Source organism: Macaca mulatta, chromosome 3 (assembly GCF_049350105.2).
Source record: "Macaca mulatta isolate MMU2019108-1 chromosome 3, T2T-MMU8v2.0, whole genome shotgun sequence".
NCBI lineage: Eukaryota > Metazoa > Chordata > Mammalia > Primates > Cercopithecidae > Macaca > Macaca mulatta.
Window position 1 is genome coordinate 47,827,765 of NC_133408.1, and position 21,716 is coordinate 47,849,480.

Here is a 21,716-nt window from a genome sequence, read left to right on the forward strand (position 1 = left end):
CTGTAGTTCCAGCTACTCAGGAGGCTGAGGCAGGAGGATCGCTTGAGCCCGGAAGGCGGATGTTGCAGTGGGCCGAGATTGTGCCACTGCACTCCAGCTTGGGTTACAGAGTGAGACTGTGTCTCAAAAACAAAAAAGGATACTGAAGGCCCCTTCTCCAAAGACCACCTGCTTTATGGTGGTCTTTGGAGAAAGGGCCCTCAATATTTCCTTAGGCAGTTTCCTTAAGTGATAGAAACAGCTCAGTTTTCCCCATGGAGACAGCATTCCTGTGTGCACCCTCTCTGGTCCCTTCTGCCTAATCCTTTCCTAGGTCTCCAGGAAGGGATGATGGGATGGGATGGGCATGAGGGTGAGGAAGAAGCATGAAGGCACTTATCAATAACAGATGTCACCAGATGGTTTATTGACATCAGGTGGTTTATTGACATTGAAACTCCATGCCCCTTTCACCACAGACCACCTGTTGGCCATAAGGCTATGGTGCCAGCGATCTCTCCCGCTAAGAGAGCTGGCCAGGTCCCAAGGCCTAGTCTCTAGGTATGGAGGACCCCAGAAAGGGGAAGGGGTTGTGATTGAAGGGATACTGCTCTCTGATTAACCGACAGTATGACCATCACATTAGAGTCAGCTACACTGCAGGGCTGGGGTGTGTGGATATCTGTGCTGCAGTCTGGGCTCCGTGGAGAGACGTGTAGGGGTAATGAGAAATCGATCAGCAATGAGAGGTGGACTCTGAGCCACCTCCCTGACCCTGAATCATTGAAGCGAGGAGCAGAGGAGCTCTCGACAAGGGCACAGGGGGATCTGAGGATCCCCAGGGTCTCAGAAGTTGTTATCAATGTTCCAGACGTCCCCGCTAAGCGCATTGGCTGCCCCTTGCAGCGTCCAGGTGAGCAGGGCTAGCTGACGCCGGAAGCGACTCTCCTGGAAGACGGCGGAGGAGGTGGCCCCGGGGGTCCCGGAGCTGTTGGAGCGCAGCAGCCGCAGGTGGTCCAGCAGGGCGCCCAGCGTGTGGTCTCCGCGGCCCATGAAGATGTGGCGGAACGGGGAGTCGGCCGGCGACACGTACTGGGAAAGGAAGTAGAACTCCACCTGCGCAGAGTGGGGGATCAGGTTAGGGTGGGGGGCTCAGGCTTGGGAGCAAAGGCCCGAATCGCACTTCCCGCCAGCCAGCCGTTTTGTTTTTTTCTGTTTTCTTTTCTTTTCTTTTCTTTTCTTTTCTTTTTTTTTTTTTGAGACCGAGTCTCGCTCTGTCGCCCAGGCTGGAGTGCAGTGGGGCGATCTCAGCTCACTGCAACCTTCGGGGTTCAAGTGATTTTCCTGCCTCAGCCTCCAGAGTAGCTGGGATTACAGGCGCCCGCCACCACACCCGGCTAATTTTTGTGTTTTGAGTAGAGACGGGGTTTCGTCATGTTGGCCAGGCTGGTCTCGAACTCCTAACCTGAAGTGACCCGCCCGCCTCGGCCTCCAAAAATGCGGGGATTTTCTAATCTAGCCTGGGACCTACTACCTGCTGAATAACTACGAGTTGAAAGCGTCCTTAAGTCCCACCTCCCTTTGGTTGCCCAATCAGGAATAGCCATCCTGTGACGTCACCAGTGGCTAGGTAGGATATGTTCACCAGCTGGGCTTCTCCTGTTTTTCTTTTTCTTTTTGCTTTATTTGTATAATTACTATACCTGTAACAAAACTGCACCAGTTGTGCTTTTTCTTTTACTTGTTTTTTCTTTTCTTGCTTTTTTTTTTCGAGACGGAGACTCGCTGTGTCGCCCAGGCTGGAGTGCAATGGCGCGATCTCAGCTCACTGCAATCTCCACCTCCCGGGTTCAAGCGACCGTCACCACGCCCAGCTAATTTTTGTGTTTTTAGTAGAGACGGGGGTTTCACCATGTTGGCCAGGTTGGTCTCGAACCCCCGACCTCACGTGATCCACCTGCCTCGGCCTCCCAAAGTGCTGGGATTACAGGCGTGAGCCGCCGAGCCAGGCCTCCCCTTCTTTGTATCTCTAGAACCCCTAAGCCTACATGTAGTTCTCCTTAGTCTTCCTTCCTCACCCAGTCGCTTGAATCCAAAAGGCGGAGCTTGCAGTGAGCCGAGATCGCGCCACTGCACTCCAGCCTGGGCGACAGAGCGAGACTCCGTCTCAAAAAATAAATAAATAAATAAAATAAAATAAAGAAAAATAAATAAAAATAAAAACTCCCCTTTGCTCACATCACCTCTCTGCTCAAAAACCTCCCTAATTTCCTTGATGCTAACACCCTTAACATCCAAACTTCTAATCCTGGTGTTCGAGGCTCCCCACGGTTGATTGATAACCCCATTTGGTGCTTCCCTCCCCTCTGCCTCTCCATGGGGCCCCTGTTCTGGCTCTGCTGGTCCACACCCTGCTACCAAGTAAAACCAGACTGATTTCACTGTCACACCCAAATTCTGGGTCTCTCCACCCTGAAATGTCCTCTTTACTTTGCATCAACCCACGTCCTGCCTGTTCTTCAAGATCCAAGTCACAGTCTAAAGCCGAAGTCAGCAAACTTTTTCTGCGAAATGCCAGATAGTAAATATTTTAGGCTTTGCTGGCCTAAATATGCTGCTTTTATTGCAGCTACTTAACGTTGCAGCTGTTACACAGAAGTAGCCATAGAGAGCATGAAAACCAATGAGTATGGCCATGTTTCAATAAAACTTTATTTATAAAAACAGGCAGCAGAGGTTCACGCCTGTAATCCCAGCACTTCGGGAAGCTGAGGTGGGAGAGTCGCTTGAGCCCAGGATTTCGAGACCAGCCTGGACAATATCATGAGATCCCATCTCTACAAAAAATTTAAAAATTAGCGGAGTGTGGTGGTGTGTCCTCACAGTCCCAGCTACTCAGGAGGCTGAGGTGAGGTGGGAGGATTGTTTGAGCCCGGGAGGCGGAGGTTGCAGTAAGCCCAGATCATGCTACTGTACTCCAGCCTGGGCAACAGAGTGAGACCTTGTCTCAGAAAAAACAAAAAACAAAAAACAAGCAGCAGTTTCAATTTGGCCAATGGCAGTAGTTCACCAATCCCTGGTCTAGAGTCACAAAATTCACTAGGTCTGACCCAACCCTATTGCAGGCTCTGAAGTCCTGAGTCCTTCCCTCTCCATCCCTGAGCCTGGCCTGAATAATGCCTTTTTTTTTTTTTTTTTTTTTTTGAGACAGATTTTGCTCTTGTTGCCCAGGCTGGAGTGCAATGGCGCGATCTCGGCTCACCGCAACCTATCTCTCCTGGGCTGAAGCGATTCTCCTGCCTCAGCCTCCTGAGTAGCTGGGATTACAGGCATGCACCACCAGACCTGGCTAATTTTGTATTTTTAGTAGAGACAGGGTTTCTCCATGTTAGTCAGGCTGTTCTCGAACTCCTGACCTCAGATGATCCACCCACCTTGGCCTCCCAAAGTGCTGGGATTACAGACATAAGCCACTGTGCCTGGCCTAAGTCTTGCATCTAACACACAGGTCCCTTTTATCCCTGGTGGGGACAGGGGTATGGCAACTTTGAAAAGAGGGTATCTTTTTGTCTTCTGGATGCTGACACAGCTGAGGTTAAACCAAGATCTGTGAATGAGAATGAACCATATCCAATCTATTGCCTCACCCCAGGGTCACCCGTGTCACAGTAGAGGAGACAAAGAGAAAAGAAGAGTGAATGCAGAGAGAGATATAAGAAGGAGAGGAGAAGGCCAGATGCAGTGGCTCACCGCCTGTAACCCCAGCAATTTGGGAGGCCAAGGTGGGAGGATCACTTGAGGCCAGGAGTTTGAGACCAGCCTGGGCAATACGGTAAAACCCTGTCTCTACAAAAAATACAAAAATTAGCCAGCCGTCGTGGCATGTGCCTGTACTCCCAGCTACTAGGGAGGTTGAGGTGGGAGGATCGCTTGAGCCCAGGAGGTGGAGGTTGCAGTGAGCAGAGATGGTGCCACTGCACTCTAGTCTGGGCAAGGGAGAATGAGCAAGAGCAATAGGTTTGTAAATGGTCAAGGGGGACAGGTAGAGGGCACAAGCAGGAAAATGCAAGGAGGAGAGAGAACATGAGCCTCCAAGGGGTAGCCATGTTCACTCTGAAAACTGTGAGTGCATGTGCACACGTGACTCTGTGTACACTGCAGTTCCCAGCTCATCCCACACTCACTGAAGACTATCCTGTTTACTATTTTGCCCTGCAGACCTTTCCCCATGGCCACAGTCCCTACTCACCCATTTCTTGAGATCAAAGGGTTGAGGGGTTGAGTTCTTGGAGTGAGGAAATGCAAGGAAGAGGAGGAGTTGGAACTGGAGGTGGGGTGCGGGCTGCAAAGGATTCAAAGCTAAGCAGAAGGGATTGGTGAAGGAATAAGCTCTTAACTTTCACCTGACACCTCCTCCAGGCAGCCTTTCTGGATTTCACCCATTTCATTGCCAGAAGGAAAACAACTCTCTATACTCTGAATATCTTTAGCGTTTTGCACTTCCCAGTCTGTAACCTTGTACTGTGGACAAGTGTGGACATGCTTTTTCTTTCCAGAAGGGTCGAAGAGGCAGTGGGAGCTATAGGAGGGGAGTCAGCGAGGAGAGGTGAGGGAGGGTAAGTTGTCCCAATTCTGCCAGGAGTAAACCAGGCTACTGTGGCTAAAGGGCTGGCCTTCCCTATCCATTTCATCACTTTGATCGCTCGGGTCCTCCAGCCTGACCGATCTATGAGCACTGCGCTTCCAGGACTGGGAAGAGAGCACCCAGAGGACCGGGACTTTGTAGGCGGGGAGAGAGAGGAGCTCGCAGACCGGGCCAGGTCCGGGAGGCGGAGCCCCAGGGGAGGGGCAGGACACTAGGGGCGGGGCGAGAGGGGCGGGGCCTCACCCGCATTATGCGCACGTTGTACATGCGTGTCAGTCGCTCGTCTCTCTCCTCCGAGCTGTAGATCTCCTGCCGCAGCTTCTCCGCCGCCCGGATGTAGTCCCCCCGCGCGGAGTACACCCACTGCAGGGTCAGCCCTCGGGCCTGGGGACGGAGGCGCGGGCTGGGGCTGGCGGCAGGGGCCAGAACCCGCGCCTAGCGTGGTGACAAGGGCCCCCGCCTAGCATGGGGGAGGGGGCTAGACCTGGCAGGAGGGAGGAGGTAGACGAGGACAGAGTGCTGGGGGTGGGATGAAGGGAGTGGGGAGAAGATCCTGCACCTGCCAGGTTGGGAGATGGCACGTGCTGGGGGCTGGGAGACTGGAGGCAGGGGGTTAAAGGGCTGGATTGCCAGAGAGGACCTAGACCCCAGGGACTGCAGAGAGAAGGGGCCGGATCCCCTGGCCTGGGCAGTGCCTCCCACTCCCAGAGGCCAAGAGCAGGGTGGGCCTCTTGAACCTTGAGGTCCCCAGAGAACTCGTTGAGGTTCCCGATGTGCCTAAGGACGACGTCCCCGTAGCGGCCGAAGTCGAGGGGCAGCAGGCGATCGTGGCTGAGCCGGATGAGGAGCTGCCCTGCGAGCTGGGCCACGGCCTGGGCCACGGCGGGCAGGCGGCCTTGCAACACCTTATGCAGATTCTCATAAGTGTCCTCCTTTGTGTGCAGGAACGGGTAGGCCTGGTCGTCCTGCCAGGACAGGGTGGACGCTGGGGCAGAGGCAGACAGGCTGAGAGACTAGCGCTGTGTCTGGGGCAGGGGGAGGACGTCTCACCTCCACGAAAGAGAACTCAACGGCAGGGACTCCCACAAAGGCCGTGAAGGAATAAGCACTGCTGTCCATGGGTAGCGGCCGAATCCTGGGGGCAGGCAAGTTGGAGGGATCTGTGGGTTCAGGCTCCCCCACATCTCTCCCCAGCTCTTTCTACCCCCACAACTTACACCTCAGCATCCCAGCTGGGATTGGTGAACACCACCTGTTCATAGAGAGTCTGCCCGCTGTGGTTGGGAGAATCCACCTGGGGTTGGGGGGAGGGCACTGATCACGCTCTGCTCCTCCCCCCAACCTACTCCCCTTCACCCTCTATTCCTGGGGTGCTCTTGCCTGTTTCAGGACACTCTCAATGAGACTTGTCAGAAGGGGGCTGGTCTTGGCATGAAACTTGTCATCCCCTGGAAAACGGGGAGGGGAGGGATGCCAGGCTCAGGGCTTAGCCCCAAAGGCAAGGGTGGACCCCAGGGGGCCAGGTGGTGGCACTGCCCCGGCTCACCCAGCACTGCGTTGTCCAGGCTCACGTACACTACAGCTTTGAGGTGCAGCACACTGAGGTAGCCCTGTGGGTGGGTGACCAGTGTGGAGTGGGAATCCCCCGCCCCCACCTCTCCCCACTGCCTAACGACCTGCCCAGGACCCCACATCACCTCTAGCCACTCTGTGGAGCCCACGCTCCCAAAGTCACCGCCATCCCAGCTGATGAAGAGGAGACTTCTGCGGGGCCGGAAGCCTGGGGGCAGAGGGGAAGGAGGACAGGCTTAGCATAGGCCAAGCAAAGGCCCTCTCTTTGTCTTCTTCTGCCCTGATCCCCCAGGGTCTCTGCTTCTCTGTCTCTCTCTCTGAGATAGGGTCTCACTCTGTCGCCCAGGCTGGAGTGCAGTGGTGCAATCATGGCTCAATGAAGCCTTGACCTCTCAGGTTCAAGTGATCCTCTCGCCTCAGCCTCCTAAGTAGCTGGGATTACAGGCATGCACCACTAAGTCCAGCCAATTAAAAAAAAATTTTTTTTGTAGAGATGCAGTCCCCCTATGTGGCCCAGGCTGATTTTGAACTCCTGGCCTCCAGTGATTCTCCTGCGTTGACCTCCCAAAGTGCTGGGATTACAGGCATGAGCCATCATGTCCAACCCAACATGCTTAATCTTGACACAGACCCATGGACTATGATTATCATTCATATCACTTTTTTCTTTTCTTTGTTTTCTCTTTCTTTTCTCTCTCTCTCTCTCTCTCTCTCTCTGTCTCTCTCTCTCTCTCTCTCTTTCTTTCGGAGGCTCATTCGGTTGCCCAGGCTGGAGTGCAGTGGTGCGATCTTGGCTTACTGCAAACTCCGCCTCCCAGGTTCAAGCGATTCTCCTGCCTCAGCCTCCCTGGTAGCTGGGATTACAGGCGCCCTCCACCACACCTGCCTAATTTTTGTATTTTTAGTAGAGGGTTTCACCATGTTGGCCAGGCTGGTCTCGAACTCCTGACCTCAAGTGATCCATCTGCCTCGGCCTCCCAAAGTGCTGGGACTACAGACGTGAGCCACCATACCCGGCCTCACTTTCATTTTAGGTGAGGAAATATAGGTGAAGTGACTGGCCCAGGGCCACTCAGGTACAATGTGGATGCCGAGGTCCAACTGACCACTGGCCAGTCTGTGTCCCTCACTGCCTCTCTGCCCTATTCTCCTCGGGTCACAGGTCCACCGCTGCCTAGCCCAGGCCCAGGCCCTGACCCTGACCTTACCGTTGCTCACCATGGAGGAAAAGGTCCGCACCAGCTCCAGGAGTATAGCTGTCCCCACAGCGGATTTAGCTGCTCCTGGGCCCCACGCATCCCTCTGGGCCCCGATGACAACATAGTGATCTGGGGAGGGGATGTTTGGGACACACTTCTGACACTGGCAGTACCCAAAGTCTACCTCCTGTACCCTGGGGGCATCCTCCATCAGCCTGTATCTCTCAGCCCATCACATTTGGGCAACCCCAGCCCTGTAGTCCCTCCAGTCCCTAAAGAGGGCACCTCTCCCCTCTTGGCCCTCCCTGGATGGCACACTCCTTCACCTGGGTGCCTGCGGTCATTCTGGACTTAGAGGGTTTCTGTCACCCAGGCTGGAGTGCGCAGTGATGCGATCATAGCTCACTGCAGCTTCAAACTCCCTGGTTCAAGCCATCCTCCTGCCTGAGCCTTCCAAGTAGCTGGGACCACAGATGTGTGCCACCATGCTCGGCTAAGTTCTTTTGTTTGTTTGTTTATTTATTTATTTTGAGACGGAGTCTTACTCTGTTTCCCAGGCTGGAGTGCAGTGGCGCGATCTTGGCTCACGGTAAGCTCCATCTCCCGGGTTCACGCTGTTCTCCTGCCTCAGCCTCCCGAGTAGCTGGGACTACAGGTGCCCACCACCATGCCCGGCTAATTTTTTTGTATTTTTAGTAGAGATGGGGTTTCACTGTGTTAGCCAGGATGGTCTCGATCTCCTGACCTCATGATCCACCCGCCTCAGCCTCCCAAAGTGCTGGATTACGGGCTCGAGCCACTGCACCCTGCCAATTTCTTTTATTTTTAAATATTTTGTGAAGACAGAGTCTTGGCTTTGTTGCCCCATCTTCAATTACCTACTTTGATTCTCCACTGCCATCCACGCCCAGCTACGCTTGAAAGGGCCATCTGTCCTATCTAAACTGATCTGATCTCTCTTTCATGCTTGAGTTCCTTCCTTCCTTCCTTCCTTCCTTCCTTCCCTTTCTTCCCTTCCTTTCTTTTTCTTCCTTTCTTTCTTTCTCTTTCTTTCTTTCTTTCTTTCTTTTTCTTTCTTTCTTTCTCTCTCTTTTTGTCTTTCTTTTTCTTTCTCTTTCTCTCTTTCTTCTTTCTTTCTTTTCTTTTTTTGAGACAAAGTCTTGCTCTGTTGCCCAGGTTGGAGTGCAATGGCACAATCTCGGCTCACTGCAACCTCCACCTCCAGGGTTCAAGCGATTCTCTTGTCTAAGCCTCTGGAGTAGCTGGGATTACAGACACGTGCCACCACGCCCAGCTAATGTTTGTATTTTTAGTAGAGACGGGGTTTCACCATGTTGGCCAAACTGGTCTCGAACTCCTGACTTTAAGTGATCCACCCGCCTCAGCCTCCCAAAGTGCTGGGATTACAGGCGTGAGCTACCACACCCGGCCTTTGCTTGAGTTTCTATTACAACATCATCCAACTTAGGCTTGCTCACTTCCAGTGCTGGGGAGCTCAATACTGGGCAACAACCCCCATTCCATCACTAGACAGGCTGGAAGGTGAGGTCTCTTCACTGCTGCCACCATCAGACCCAGTTCAGCCTCAACTCGCCAGCTTCCCTCCTCTGGGCACCACTCCTGTCCCCTCTTGGGGCCTCCTGCACCAGCCCCCTATCTTGCCAGGATGTATGGGCAGAAATTCCCCCCAGCCCACCACAAGCTGTGAGTGATACTGGACACACAGCATACCTGGCTCTGAGCGGCCTTCGATGCAGCCAAAGATGTTGTTGATGGGGGTGGAGGTCCTGTGGTTGTTGACCGCTAGCCGCAGTCCTGGCCCGGGGCCCAGGTGATAAGGGGAGCCTAGGAGGCTCCCCTGCCATTCCTGGGGGGCCACAGGGCCTTTGAGCTTCCTGGAGAGGAGGAAGGCAGAAAGGGTTGGAAGTTGTAGAGAGACCCAGAAGAGTTCAAATCACTCTTTTCCTTCTTTCTTTCCTTCCCACCCTTTCTGGCTCCAGATTGCTGCCTCTGGACCCTGCCTAGGCAGGGCAGTGCAGTCAGGGCTGCCTTGGACGGTTCTCAGCTGAGGTAGGTGTGCAATCCAGTGGGAACTTCAGTTGCCAGACAGTGAACCCTGGAGAAAGGCCGTGTCTGTCCAGAAGAGTCACTTTTTTTTTTTTTTCTTAAGAGTCAGGGTCTCGGCCAGGCGTGGTGGCTCACACCTGTAATCCCAGAATTTTGGGAGGCCGAAGTAAGCGGATCACTAGGTCAGGAGTTTGAGACCAGTCTGGCCAGCATGGTGAAATTCTCTACTAAAAGTGCAAAAATTAGCCTGGTGTGGTGGTGCACGCCTGTAATCCCAGCTACTCGGGAGGCTGACGCAGGAGAATCACTTGAACCCGGGAGGTGGAGGTTGCAGTGAGCCAAGATTGCACCACTATACTCCAGCCTGGATGACAGAACAAGACTCCATCTCAAAAAAAAAAAAAAAAAAAAAAAGAAGAAGAAGAAGGTCAGGGTCTCTCTGTCTCCCAGGCTGGAGTGCAGTGGTGTAATCATGGTTCACTGCAGCCTTAAACAAGAGTCACCTTTTTCTAGTTCACCCACAGTCACCCTGTGGCCTCGCTGCAGCCTCCCTCTCTCTGCCTCCTCCTCTCCTGGTCCCCAATACTCCCCTCACCTCAGCAGGCGGGAGGCAATGTCTGCAGTGATGGGCTGGGCTGGGATGCTGGGAAGGCCCGATGATGCAACTGGAGGGAACTGGGTTTGATTGAAGGAAGGGAAGCCAGGCGTGTAGGGGTCTCCAGTTCCCAGGTGCACCTGTGGGGAAAGGGGTGCCCACGCAAAGCTGTGAGTTGGGCTTTCAGGAAAAATGAAAAACATGCCAGCCCCATTCTGAGCAAGAAGGTATGGCCTCGGGACCCAGGAACCGCAGGGCCAGCCTCCCCAGACTCACATGTCCATACACAGCCTGCTGGCTGGACAGGCTTGGCTTGTGTGGGTCCTGGGAGAAGTCCGCTGGCTCTGGGTATATGAGCACTCCTTGAGCCCCAAAGTCCTGAGCATTGGTCACCTGGGGAGGAAGGTGACTAGAGGACTCCTTCTCCCAGAAAAAAACCAGATTCATAAGGGCAGGAGAAACCAGCAAATGGCAAGGCTTTTGCTTGCAACTGTCCATCCCACGGAGAGGGCGTGGGGCCACCACCTGGCCTGTGTTTTCCCAACCTCAGCAGCTCCTGGGCAGCCCTCAAACCCCACCGGGCCCCATGGTACCCCATATTCCTGTTCCCTTCCCCATCTGATTTCCCCCAACCCCCAATTTGTTCCCAGCCAAAATTTTTTTTCCGTCTGATTCAGTTCCCAGACCAGCCAACATTTTCCTTCTTTCCTTCCTCCCTCCCTCCCTCCCTTCTCTGTTTCTCTTTCTTTTTTTTTTCTTTTTGAGACAGAATCCTTTCTGTTGCCCAGGCTGGAGTGCAGTGGTGCGATCATAGCTCACTGCAGCCTGGAACTCCTGGGCTCAAGCGATCCTCCCACCCCAGCCTCCAGAGTAGCTGGGACCACAGGCACGTGCCACCAGCCCAGCTAACTAAAATAAAATAAAATAAAATAAGATAAGATAAAGAATTTTTTTTTTTTTTTTTTTTAAGTAGAGAGGGGGATCTCACTGTGTTGCCCTTGAACTCCTGGCCTCAAGCGATCCTCCTGTCTTGGCCTCCTAAAGTACTGGGATTGCAGGTGAGAACCATTGTGCCCAGCTTATATTTTCTTACCATCCACATGTTTCTTTCCTGTCTCCCTCTCACAGCACCCTGAATCATTCTCACTGGCAGTCCGACCCTCCGGTTCCCAGGCCCACGCCCTCACTCTGTCCAGGGGCACTTACCTTCTGGGCGAAGCTGATCACCCCCACGCGCACTAGCAGCAGGCGGCCCGCTGGGTCCACGCCCCTGGCCCGCAGGTCCTGCAGGTCTTCGGGCCGCCCGTAGTGGGCGTACACCAGCTCTCCCTGGGGACAAGAGGACGGTGAGGCACGCTCCCCGCGTCCCAACTCCGAGACCCAGGAAAGGGCTCGTGCAGCGCCCCATCCTAGGAGCGGGCAAGAGGTGCTCACCGTGACGTTGCCGATGGCGCTGTAGGGGCAGTAGACGTCAGGGTCCTCTAGCGGCAGCTGCTCTCCGACCTTCCCGGCCTCATCGACCCAGTGCAGGGTGTTGGGGTGAGCCCTGGGGAGCGGGGCTGGTGAGCGCCCCAAGCTGCGTCCCCCTCCCGCGCGGACCCCGCCCGCGCCCACTCACGGGTCCGGGAATTGCAGCCCCACGTAGTGCGTGTCGGTCCACACGTGGTCCAGCTTCTGGCGAGAGAGCGCCGCGCGGATATCCTGAGTCAGAGCGGCCATCCCGGCCGAGCCTGCCACCCGTTCCCGAAGGCTGGTTTGCCTAACCGGGGAGAGGTGGGGACTTTTCTGAGTGCCCGGAGGAGAGGGAGGGAAGAGGGAAGGATGCCAGAGACGTGGGGTCTCCAGGGTCAGGGGCAGCGAAGGGTTCCTGAGTTTAGGAAAAGAGCGCTCCCTGTGGACGGTTTTTTTTTTTTTTTTTTTTTTTTTTTAGTGTGAGTCTCCCTCTGTCGCCCAGGCTGGAGTGCAGTGGCCCACTCTTGCTCTCTGTAACCTCTGCCTTCCTGGCTCAAGCCATTTTCCTGCCTCGGCCTCCCTCCTATCTGGGATTACAGGCAGGTGCCATCATGCCCGGCTAATTTTTGTATTTTTAGTACAGACGGGTTTCACCATGTTGACCAGGCTGGTCTTGAACTCCTGACCTCAGGTGATCTGCCCGGCTCGGCCTCCCAAAGTGCTGGCATTACAGGCGTGAGCCACTGTGCAGGGCCCTCCACAGACCCATTTTCTCCCATCACTACCAGGGCGGCCCCCGAGAATCTCAAGACCTCCCTCTGCTTAAAACCTGACTTCCCATAGCTGGGAGTCCTGCCCATCATCCTGTAGGTTCTTCCCAGCTCAAGCCAAACTCTCTCCCCCTAACCCCGCTCCCTCCCACGTCAACACACACACACACACACACCAGACACCCAAACACTTTTCTTCAAAAAAGCTAACTGGGCAGGCAGAGACCCTCCTCATCTCCCCTATCCTCCAAGTGGGCCTCATGGAGACACTTTACACCAAGGTACCCAGGGGAATCACTGGTTCCTGGGCTCAAGCCATCCTCCTGCCTCAGCCTCCTTGAGCAGCTGGGACTACAGGTGTACACCACCAACCACTGATTTTTAAAAATTTTTTGTAGATAGGAAGTCTTGCTATGTTTCCCAAGCTGGTCTTGAACTCCTGGCCTTAAGTGATCCTCCCAAAGTGTTGGGACTACAGGCATGAACCACTGCGACCCGCCTCATATGTATATTTAAAGGCACACATCAAAAGCATGAGATGAGGTGCTTATGGGGAGGGGAGTGGGGAGGATCACTCAGAGATGAGGCAGGAAAATTAATGGGAAAGGAAGGTCCTTTCACCGACCAATGCGTACACTGTATTATGGTCTCATGAGTACAATCAACTCCATTCTTTACACCCAACCTTAAAAAAAAATCCCTCCAATCTAATGATACTATATTGTTCAAAACACTCCAGTTCTCTCTCTTTCCTCTTAGAATGAAATTCAAAACAGTTAAAGTAGCCAGTAAGGCCCTTTAGGGCCTGAGCTACATCCACCTCACCGGCCACGTGGACCGTCTTTCCCTTCCTCCAAGAGGCCACCGTCTTCCATTTCAGACCCTTCGCAAGTGGTGACTCTTGACCTGAATATTTTTTCCACAGTCTCTTTGCCTGGCAAATTACTCATCCTGTCAGTTTGGACTCGTCAGTTCCTCAAGGAAGCCTTCCCTGAACTGCAGTCTAAATCAGGACCCTGGTTATAGTCTTTTCTTACACCCTTTTCTCTCTCTCTTTCTTTCTTTCTTTCTCTCTCTCTCTTTCTTTCTCTCTCTCTCTCTTTCTCTTTCTTTCTTTTTCTTTTTTTCTCTTTTTCTTTTTTTTTTTGAGGCGCAGTCTCACTCTGTCGCCCAGGCTGGAGTGTAGTGGTGCAATCTCGGCTCACTGCAACCTCTGTCTCCTGGGTTCAAGTGATTCTCCTGCCTCAGCCTCCTGAGTAGCTAGGACCACAGGCGCCCACCAACACACTCAGCTAGTTTTGTATTTTTTTAGTAGAGACGGTTTTGGCATGTTGGCCAGGCTGGTCTTGAACTCCTGGCCTCAGGCGATCAGCCCACCTTCACCTCCCAAAATGCTGGGATTACAGGTGTGAGCCACAGCGCCCGGCCCCTTTTCTTTTCTTTTTTTTGGAGATAGGGTCTTGCTCTGTCACCCAACCTGGAGTGCAGTGGCATGACCATAGCTCACTGCAACCTTGAACTCCTAAGCTCAAGCCATCCTCCTGCTCCAGCCTCCTGAATAGCTGGGACTCTAGGCATGCACCACCACACCGGGCTAATTTTTTATTTTTTTAAATTATTATTATTATTATTGACGTGGAGTTTCACTCTTGTTGCCCAAGCTGGAGTGCAATGGCACAATCTCAGCTCACTGCAACCTCCACCTCCCAGGTTCAAGCGATTCTCCTGCCTTAGCTTCCCAAGTACCTGAGATTATAGGTGCCCGCCAACATGCCCAGCTAATTTTTTTTGTAGTTTTAGTAGAGACTAAAAAGGGTGAAACAGGGTTTCACCATGTTGGCCAGGTTGGTCTCAAACTCCTGTCCTCGGAGATCCACCTGCCTTGGCCTCCCAAAGTGCTGGGATTACAGACGTGAGCCACCGTGCCCGGCCAAATTATTATTTTTTTAAGAGACAGGATGTCTCTATGTTGCTCAGGCTGGTCTCAAACTGGGCTCAAGCGATCTTCCCACCTCAGCCTCCCAAAGTGCTAGGCTTACAGATGTGAGCCACCACACTGAGCCTCACATCCTTTGCTTTTCTTTCAAAGCAATGATTTCAGTCGTAATTATGTAGTCGTGAATGATTGTTAGTTTAGTATTGGTTTTCTTCAGTGGATTGTAAGCACCATGAGAACAAAGTTAAACTGTTTTAGTCTCTGTTATCTCACCACCACCTGCTTAGCTTAGCACCTGCCACATAGTGGATCCCCCAAAATATTTGTTGGATAAATGAATTAATTATCTCATCATTGTCACCTCCAGTCCAGGCACTCCACTTCCCTGGTCACACCCCGCATCTTTTCTTTTTTTTTTCAGATGGAGTCTTGCTCTGTCGCACCGGCTGGAGTGCACTGGTGCGATCTCAGCTCACTGCAACCTCTGCCTCCCAGGTTCAAGCGATTCTCCTGCCTCAGGCTCCCGAGTAGCTGGGATTACAGGCATGCGCCACCACGCCCAGTTAATTTTTTTTTTATTTTTTTTTTGAGACGGGGTCTCGCGCTGTCACCCAGGCTGGAGTGCAGTGGCCGGATCTCAGCTCACTGCAAGCTCCGCCTCCCGGGTTCACGCCATTCTCCTGCCTCAGCCTCCCGAGTAGCTGGGACTACAGGCGTCCGCCACCTCGCCCGGCTAGTTTTTTGTATTTTTTTTTTTAGTAGAGACGGGGTTTCACCATGTTAACCAGGATGGTCTTGATCTCCTGACCTCGTGATCCGCCCGTCTCAGCCTCCCAAAGTGCTGGGATTACAGGCTTGAGCCACCGCGCCCGGCCAACCCAGTTAATTTTTATATTTTTAGTAGAGACAGGATTTCACTATGTTGGCCAGGCTGGTCTCGAACTCCTGACCGCAGATGATCCACCTGCTTTGGCCTCCCAAAGTGCTGGGATTACAGGCATGAGCCACTGCGCCTGGACTGTATCCTGCATCTTGTCATTACCCACACTCCATCTCTGGAATACTTATCCATTGAGGATCTATTGAACATCTAGTAAGTGCCAGGCACTGTGGTAGGTGCTGGAGACTCTGAGATACATAGGACATATTGTATCAGGAAGTTTTCAAGGTTCCAGAATCCTACTCTCTGAGTAGACTTTGTCAGGTTCCAACTCCCCCAGTTACCCTCGCTGTACCTGCTCTTCAACCCCATTGAACATGACAAATGTCCTATAACTCCACGTCTATCATCTCCCCCCGCTGTCTCTTCCCTCTCCATCCCACCCAGAGCCATGTTTCACTCTTGTTGCCCAGGCTGGAGTGCAATGGCGCGATCTCGGCTCACCGCAACATCCTTGCTCTCTCCCCAAAACTGCTATCCGTCTTTTACCTCAGTGCCGCACCCCGCTTCTAGACCTGTCAAACTATCTACCTGCTCAGCCTGTACCCAGACAACCAAACACTGCTCAAAAAAAAAAAAAAAAAAAAAAAATATAGCCCTGAACAGGCTGGGCACCATGGCTCATGCCTGTAATCCAAGAAATTTGGAGGCCGAGGTAGGAGGATTGCTTGAGTCCAGGAGTTTGAGACCAGCCTGGCCAACATGGTGAAACCCTGTCTCTAAGAAAAATACATTAATTGCTGGGCACAGTGGCTCACACCTGTAATCCCAGCATTTTGGGAGGCCGAGGCAGGCGGATCACCTGAGGTCAGGAGTTTGAGACCAGCCTGACCAACATGGAGAAACCCCATCTCCACAAAAAATACAAAATTAGCTGGGTGTGATGGCGCATGACTGTAATCCCAGCTACTCGGGAGGCTGAGCCAGAAGAATCGCTTGAACCCAGGAGGTGGAGGTTGCAGTGAGCCGAGATCGCACCATTGCACTCCAGCCTTGGCACTAAGAGTGAAACTCTGTCTCAAAACAAACAAACAAACAAACAAACCATAAATTAGCTGGGCGTGGTGGCTCACGCCCGTAGTCCCAGCTACTTGGGAAGCTGAGACACAAAACTCACTTGAAATCGGGAGGCAGAGGTTGCAGTGAGCTAAGATCACGCCACTGTATTCCAGCTTGGGCAACAGAGTGATAAATAAATAAATCCTGTCTCTAAAAAACATAATAATTTTGAAAAAATAAAAATGAAAAATTAAATGGGCGTTGTGGCCCCCCCGGAGTCCCAGCTACTCGGGAGGCTGAGATGGGACAGTCACCTGAGCTTGGGAAATCGAGGCTGCAGTGAGCCTAGATTGCACTCAAAAAAAAAAATTAATGTAATTTAATTTAATTTTTTTTTTTTTTTTTTGAGATGGAGTTTCACTCTTGTTGCCCAGGCTGGAGTGCAGTGGCACGATCTTGGCTCAACGCAACCTCTGCCTCCTGGGTTTAAGCGATTCTCCTGCCTCAGCCTCCCAAGTAGCTGGGATAACAGGCATGCACCACTACACCCGGCTAATTTTGTATTTGTTTTGTTTTGTTTTTTTGAGACAGAGTCTTGCTCTGTCACCCAGGCTGGAGTGCAGTAGCGCGATCTCGGCTCATTGCAAACTCCACCTCCTGGGTTCATGCCATTTGAGACGGAGTCTCGCTCTGTCGCCCAGGCTGGAGTGCAGTGGCCGGATCTCAGCTCACTGCAAGCTCCGCCTCCCGGGTTTACGCCATTCTCCTGCCTCAGCCTCCCGAGTAGCTGGGACTACAAGTGCCTGCCACCACGCCCAGCTAATTTTTTGTATTTTTAGTAGAGATGGGGTTTCACTGTGTTAGCTAGGATGGTCTCGATCTCCTGACCTTGTGATCCGCCCACTTCAGCCTCCCAAAGTGCTGGGATTACAGGCCTGAGCCACCGCACCCAGCCTGTAATTTAATTTAAAAGCTCTGAGCAGGCTGGGTGCGGTGCCTCATGCCTATAATCCCAGCATTTTGGGAGACTGAGGTGGGAGGATTGTTTGAGGCCAGGAGTTTGAGACCATCCTGGGCAACATAGGGAGACCTCATTTCTACTAAAAAAATTAAAAATTAGGCTGGGCTCAGTGGCTCATGCCTGTAATCCCTACACTTTGGGAGGCCGGGATGGGTGGATCACCTGAGGTCAGGAGTTTGAGACCAGTCTGGCCAGCATGGTGAAATCCTCTACTAAAAATACAAAAATTAGCCGGGTGTGGTGGCAGGTGCCTGTAACCCAGCTACTTGGGAGGCTAAGGCAGGATAATTGCTTGAACCCGGGAGGTAGAGGTTGCTGTGAGCCGAGATCACACCATTGCACTCCAGCCTGGGCAACAGCGAAACTCTGTCTCAAAAAAAGAAAAAATAAATTAGCTGGGCATAGTGGCACACATCTGAAAAAATAAAGCCCTGAACATTGTTGATTCCACAGACTTAAGGTCTTCCAGCAGGTGAACCCAGCAACATATCAAAAGAGTAATCATACACCTTGATCAAGGTTAGCATTGAGCTCATGAAGATAAGGAAATCTATTAACACAAATTACTATATAAACATTAAAAAAGAGGCTGGCGCGGTGGCTCATGCCTGTAATCGCAGCACTTTGGGAAGCCGAAGTGCTTTGGCAGATCGCTTGAGCTTACGAGTTGGAGACCAGCCTGGGCAACATGGCAAAACCCTGTCTCTACTAAAAATACAAAAGTTAGCCAAGCGTGATGACACGCACCTGTAATCCCAGCTACTCAGGAGGCTGAGGCATGAGAATCGCGTGAACCTGGGAGGCGGAGGCTGTAGTGAGCCAAGACTGCACCACTGCACTCCAGCCTGGGTGACAAGAGCAAGACTCTTGTCTCAAAAAATATATAAAATAAATAAATAAACAAACAAACAAACAAATAAATAAATAAATAAATGTATGTCTCAGTGAGCTAGGAATAAAAGGAAACTTCCTTAATTCATTTTCAAAAGCTGTCTGGAGCACAGCAAAGTTCATTCTTAATGGCAAAGTATTATAAAAGCATTGCTATTAAAGTCAGGAAATAGGAAAAGATACCTTTAACTGCCACTGTTACCTTAAATTAATGTCCTCTCCAATGCAATGAGAAATGAAAAAAAAAAAAAAACTTAGAAGGTATAAGCATTGGAAAACAGAATCTCCATCTTCTACTATTTGTAGCTCAGCTGATCACCTACTTAGAAAATTCAGGCGAATCTGCTGAAAAATTACTCCCCTCCCAAAAGAGGGCTATGGGTGGACCTAGCTTCGGAATCTGCACCCACAAATGCATTTGCTTGCTTGTTTTTCTTTTTCTTTTTTTTTCTTTTTTTTTTTTTTTTTGTTATTGTTGCTTGTTTGTTTTTGTTTTGTTTTGTTTTGAGATGGAAGTCTCGCTCTGTTGCCCAGGTTGGAGTGCGGTGGCGCGATCTCAAGCTCCGCCTCCTGGGTTCACGCCATTCTCCTGCCTCAGCCTCCCCAAGTAGCTGGGACTATAGGCGCCTGCCACTATGCCCAGCTAATATGTTGTATTTTTAGTAGAAACGGGGTTTCACCGCGTTAGCCAAGGTGGTGTCGATATCCTGACCTAGTGATCCACCTGCCTCAGCCTCCCTAAGTGCTGGGATTACAGGCGTGAGCCACTGTGCCCCACCGTTATTTTGTTTTTGAAACAGAGTCTCGCTCTGTCTCCCAGGCTGGAGTGCAGTGGTGCAATCTCGGCTCACTGCAACCTCCGCCTCCCCAGCTCAGGCAATCCTCCCCCTCCAAGCTCCCAAGTAACTGGGACTACAGGCACTTGCCATCATCCCCAGCTAATTTTTGTATTTTCTTTAGTAGAGACGGGGTTTCGCCATATTGCCCAGGCTTGCTTGCTTGTTTTTCTGATTCCCTAGAATGCGCCTTCTAAGAACCCCTCAGCGCTCCCTGCTACTGCCACAGGTCCAAATCTAGGCGCCTGTGTTAGGCTTTCAAGGCTTTTCTGGGTCTGTCAGGTCTGATATTGGATGCTGGACCCCTCTGATCTCAGACAGTCAGCTCCCTCACCTCCCAAATATGCCACCCTCAGAGCCTCAGTCCCCTGGAACCTCAGCTCCGAATGTCTGCCATCCTTCCCAGGACCGCTGAACAGAGGGACCAGGGAGGCAGATGGGAGGACTCAGGAGGGGGACCCGGACACCAGAGGCCTGGGCGAGGAGGCAGGGAGGCCCAGTCTGAGCAGAGGAGGGGAGGGACACTCTAGAACAGGGTGGGGCAGGGCCATCCCTACCTGATGGTGTCCTCCAGGCGCCCCTCCCCCAGGAACTGCAGGAACATGGCCTGGAGGTCGCTCCAGTACAGTGTGCCCCGGTGGAAATCCAGGTCAGGCTCATAGTTGACGTCCTCACTGACCACCAACACGGAGTCTCCGCATGTCTGGCAGGACCCTCGGAAGGCGACGTAGCCCAGAAGGAAGGCTGGTGGGTGGCAAGATGGGGATTCTCTTTGTGCCCACCTCTGGACCCCCAGCCCAGGCCTTTTACTTCAGGGGAGGGGGACGACTCTCACCCCCAGTGAAGATCAGTAGAGCCGTCAGGACCAGGTAGGGGGCAGCCCTCCGTCCTGCTGCTGCCCAGGGAATGAGGTTTGGCTGCCTGGGTCTAGAGCCCAGGGGCTCAGGGCCCTTCAGCTCCATGGGGCAGAAGTGGGCCAGTGTCTCCTCCCCGTCTTCCTCTTCCTCCTCCAGGTGCCCTTTCTGGGGGCCTTCCACACGCTGGTAGACGGTCTGAGAGGATCTTGGGGACAGTTGTTGCTGTGCAGGCAAGGTGGGCATGAGATCGGGGCAAGAGGCCGGGGGGGTGGGGAGGCATCTGGCAATAATGAGGTCAGTGACTTAAGGGTGTCAAATAAGCATGGTGGCGGGGGAGTGGGGGAGGGACTGAGGGGAGCGGGCTAGAAAAGAGGGGCAGGGGTGGGAAGAAGCGAGGTCAGGACACAGGCCAGGAGGGGCCAGCGTCAGGGGCTTGGGAGGGGGCTGAGGGATGTAGAGAGAAGGCCTAAGGGGTCTTCCCAATCCCACTGGTCTTACCGCTCTCTGGAGTAGACCCCAAAGCCGCTCCATGCTTGTGCCCCCTCCTGAAGCCTGCAGGCTGTCCCCAGTGATAAACCGATAAACCGTTTGTGGGAGCCCCAGGAGGGCTCCTTATCAGCCCTGGCAGAAAGCCTGAGCCAAGGCTGCTCCTTACCACCCCCAAGGGTGGGGGCACAGTCCTGGCCTCGGTCCAACCTTCCAGACGTGGCCCCTGAGTCCAGGCCAGAGCACAAGCGGCTGTGCTCTCCCCTGCCAATCTCTCCACAGCCCCACACCTGCCTGCTCCCTGCAAAACAATCAATTTTTTGACCTTGGGGCGGACTTTGGCCTCCTAGTTCCCATCAGGGGTGGGGGAAGGGGGCCGATAGTGGGGGAGGGGAGAGACATGGGTGCCCCTCCCCTCTCCTGCTTTTACCCCTCCCTGGATCCTGGGGACCCCTTCCTCAGCCCCGCCATGCCCAGGTGGAAGATTCACCCCTAAGACATCTGCCCCTTCCTCATCTGGCTTTCAGGGTCCCCCAGTGCCCAGGTTCTATGACATATCAGCTGTCCTCCCTGCCCTGACACTTGCCCCAGTGGTATTCTAAGCTGGAGTCACCACAGTGGTGTGACTTGGGGGTTTGGTCTGGTGGTGTGCATGTGCGTCTCTTTTGAAAGCTGGTTCTCAGACTCCCTCTGGCTGCTGGAGAAGGAGGGGCACAGGTGGGAGCACATGGTCAGATGAGACCAGCGAGAGCTCCCAGATGGGGGTCCTGGGGTCATGGATCTGTGGGTCAGTGGGGAGGAGTGATCAGAGTCTCTGTCAAGGTGTGGGCAGAGCTGAGTGACCCTGGACAAATCATGGCCCTCCCTGGGCACCAGCCCCTGTTTGGTCACCAAAGGACTTGGATCACGTGGGTTTCTACCTCTTTGGGTTCTGAGGCTGATGAAAGGCCAGTTAGCCTCACTCCAGAAACACATCACAGGCAGGCACAAACTGCTAAACAGGCAGGGGGCACAGGTCCCCAAGCCCTTCCGAGGGCCCCAGGACAAGTAGCTCTCAAGAGGAAGGCTCAGGGTCCCACCAAGTTTCCCTTTGGGGTCTCCCCTGGGTAACATCAACTCCTACTCAGGTCCAGAGAAGTTCCGAGCTGCTGGGATGCACCAGCGCCCTAGGCCCCGCCCCATGTCTGTCACCACCAAGAGCCCCAGGAAGGAAGGCATAGCGCAGCTCACCTGAGCGCAGGTCCTGGGGTGCTCAGGCGCGCTGCTCCCCTGCGACCTGAGGCCTACGCTGAGGCCCCGCCCACCAGGCCCCACCTCCTGCTCCGCTCCCCCAGGCTTCACCTCCTGCTCCACCCACCTCCTGCCACGCTCACTCCAGGCCCCGCCCCTCCGCTGCAGCCTGCAGCCCCTCCCACCTCCCACCACAACTGTTACCCCCCAGCAACACCCCCGACCCTCAGTCTTCGTCGCG

General features: G+C 53.2%; 1 protein-coding gene across 13 annotated transcripts; it reads right to left on the reverse strand.

Moving 5' to 3' along the window:
• Positions 1–402: 402 nt before the first annotated feature.
• TFR2 (transferrin receptor 2) lies at positions 403–21,622 on the reverse strand. 13 transcript variants are annotated; one of them, XM_077996409.1, is made up of 20 exons: positions 21,476–21,566; positions 20,832–20,942; positions 20,258–20,546; positions 19,738–19,981; positions 19,460–19,646; positions 11,676–11,816; positions 11,492–11,603; positions 11,264–11,386; positions 10,334–10,450; positions 10,058–10,197; positions 9,127–9,290; positions 7,405–7,524; positions 6,322–6,404; positions 6,171–6,234; positions 6,005–6,072; positions 5,842–5,918; positions 5,675–5,759; positions 5,362–5,589; positions 4,868–5,008; positions 403–1,095 (listed from the first exon to the last, which is right to left on the reverse strand). In XM_077996409.1, exons 3-20 carry the CDS (start codon positions 20,288–20,290, stop codon positions 826–828), a joined length of 2,397 nt encoding a protein of 798 aa, XP_077852535.1. In that variant the 5' UTR covers positions 20,291–20,546; positions 20,832–20,942; positions 21,476–21,566; the 3' UTR covers positions 403–825. The 13 variants fall into 13 exon arrangements, with proteins under 13 accessions (XP_077852535.1, XP_077852533.1, XP_028701438.2 ...); XM_077996407.1 differs by having other exon boundaries at positions 403–1,130; positions 4,837–5,008; XM_028845605.2 differs by lacking the exon at positions 20,832–20,942 and having other exon boundaries at positions 21,476–21,622.
• Between the last annotated feature and the right edge of the window lie 94 nt (positions 21,623–21,716).

Bases quoted from the DNA above. Each gene is read 5' to 3' on its own strand.
- TFR2 (XM_077996404.1), bottom strand. From the start codon at position 20,290: ATGGAGCGGCTTTGGGGTCTACTCCAGAGAGCG. The intron at 5,919-6,004 runs GCAAGAGCACCC...CCCCAACCCCAG, and splicing joins TTGAGAGTGTCCTGAAACAG to GTGGATTCTCCCAACCACAG. The intron at 1,131-4,767 runs GCCTACAAAGTC...CCCAAGCCTGAG, and splicing joins GCGAGCTCCTCTCTCTCCCC to CCCCCCACCCTAACCTGATC.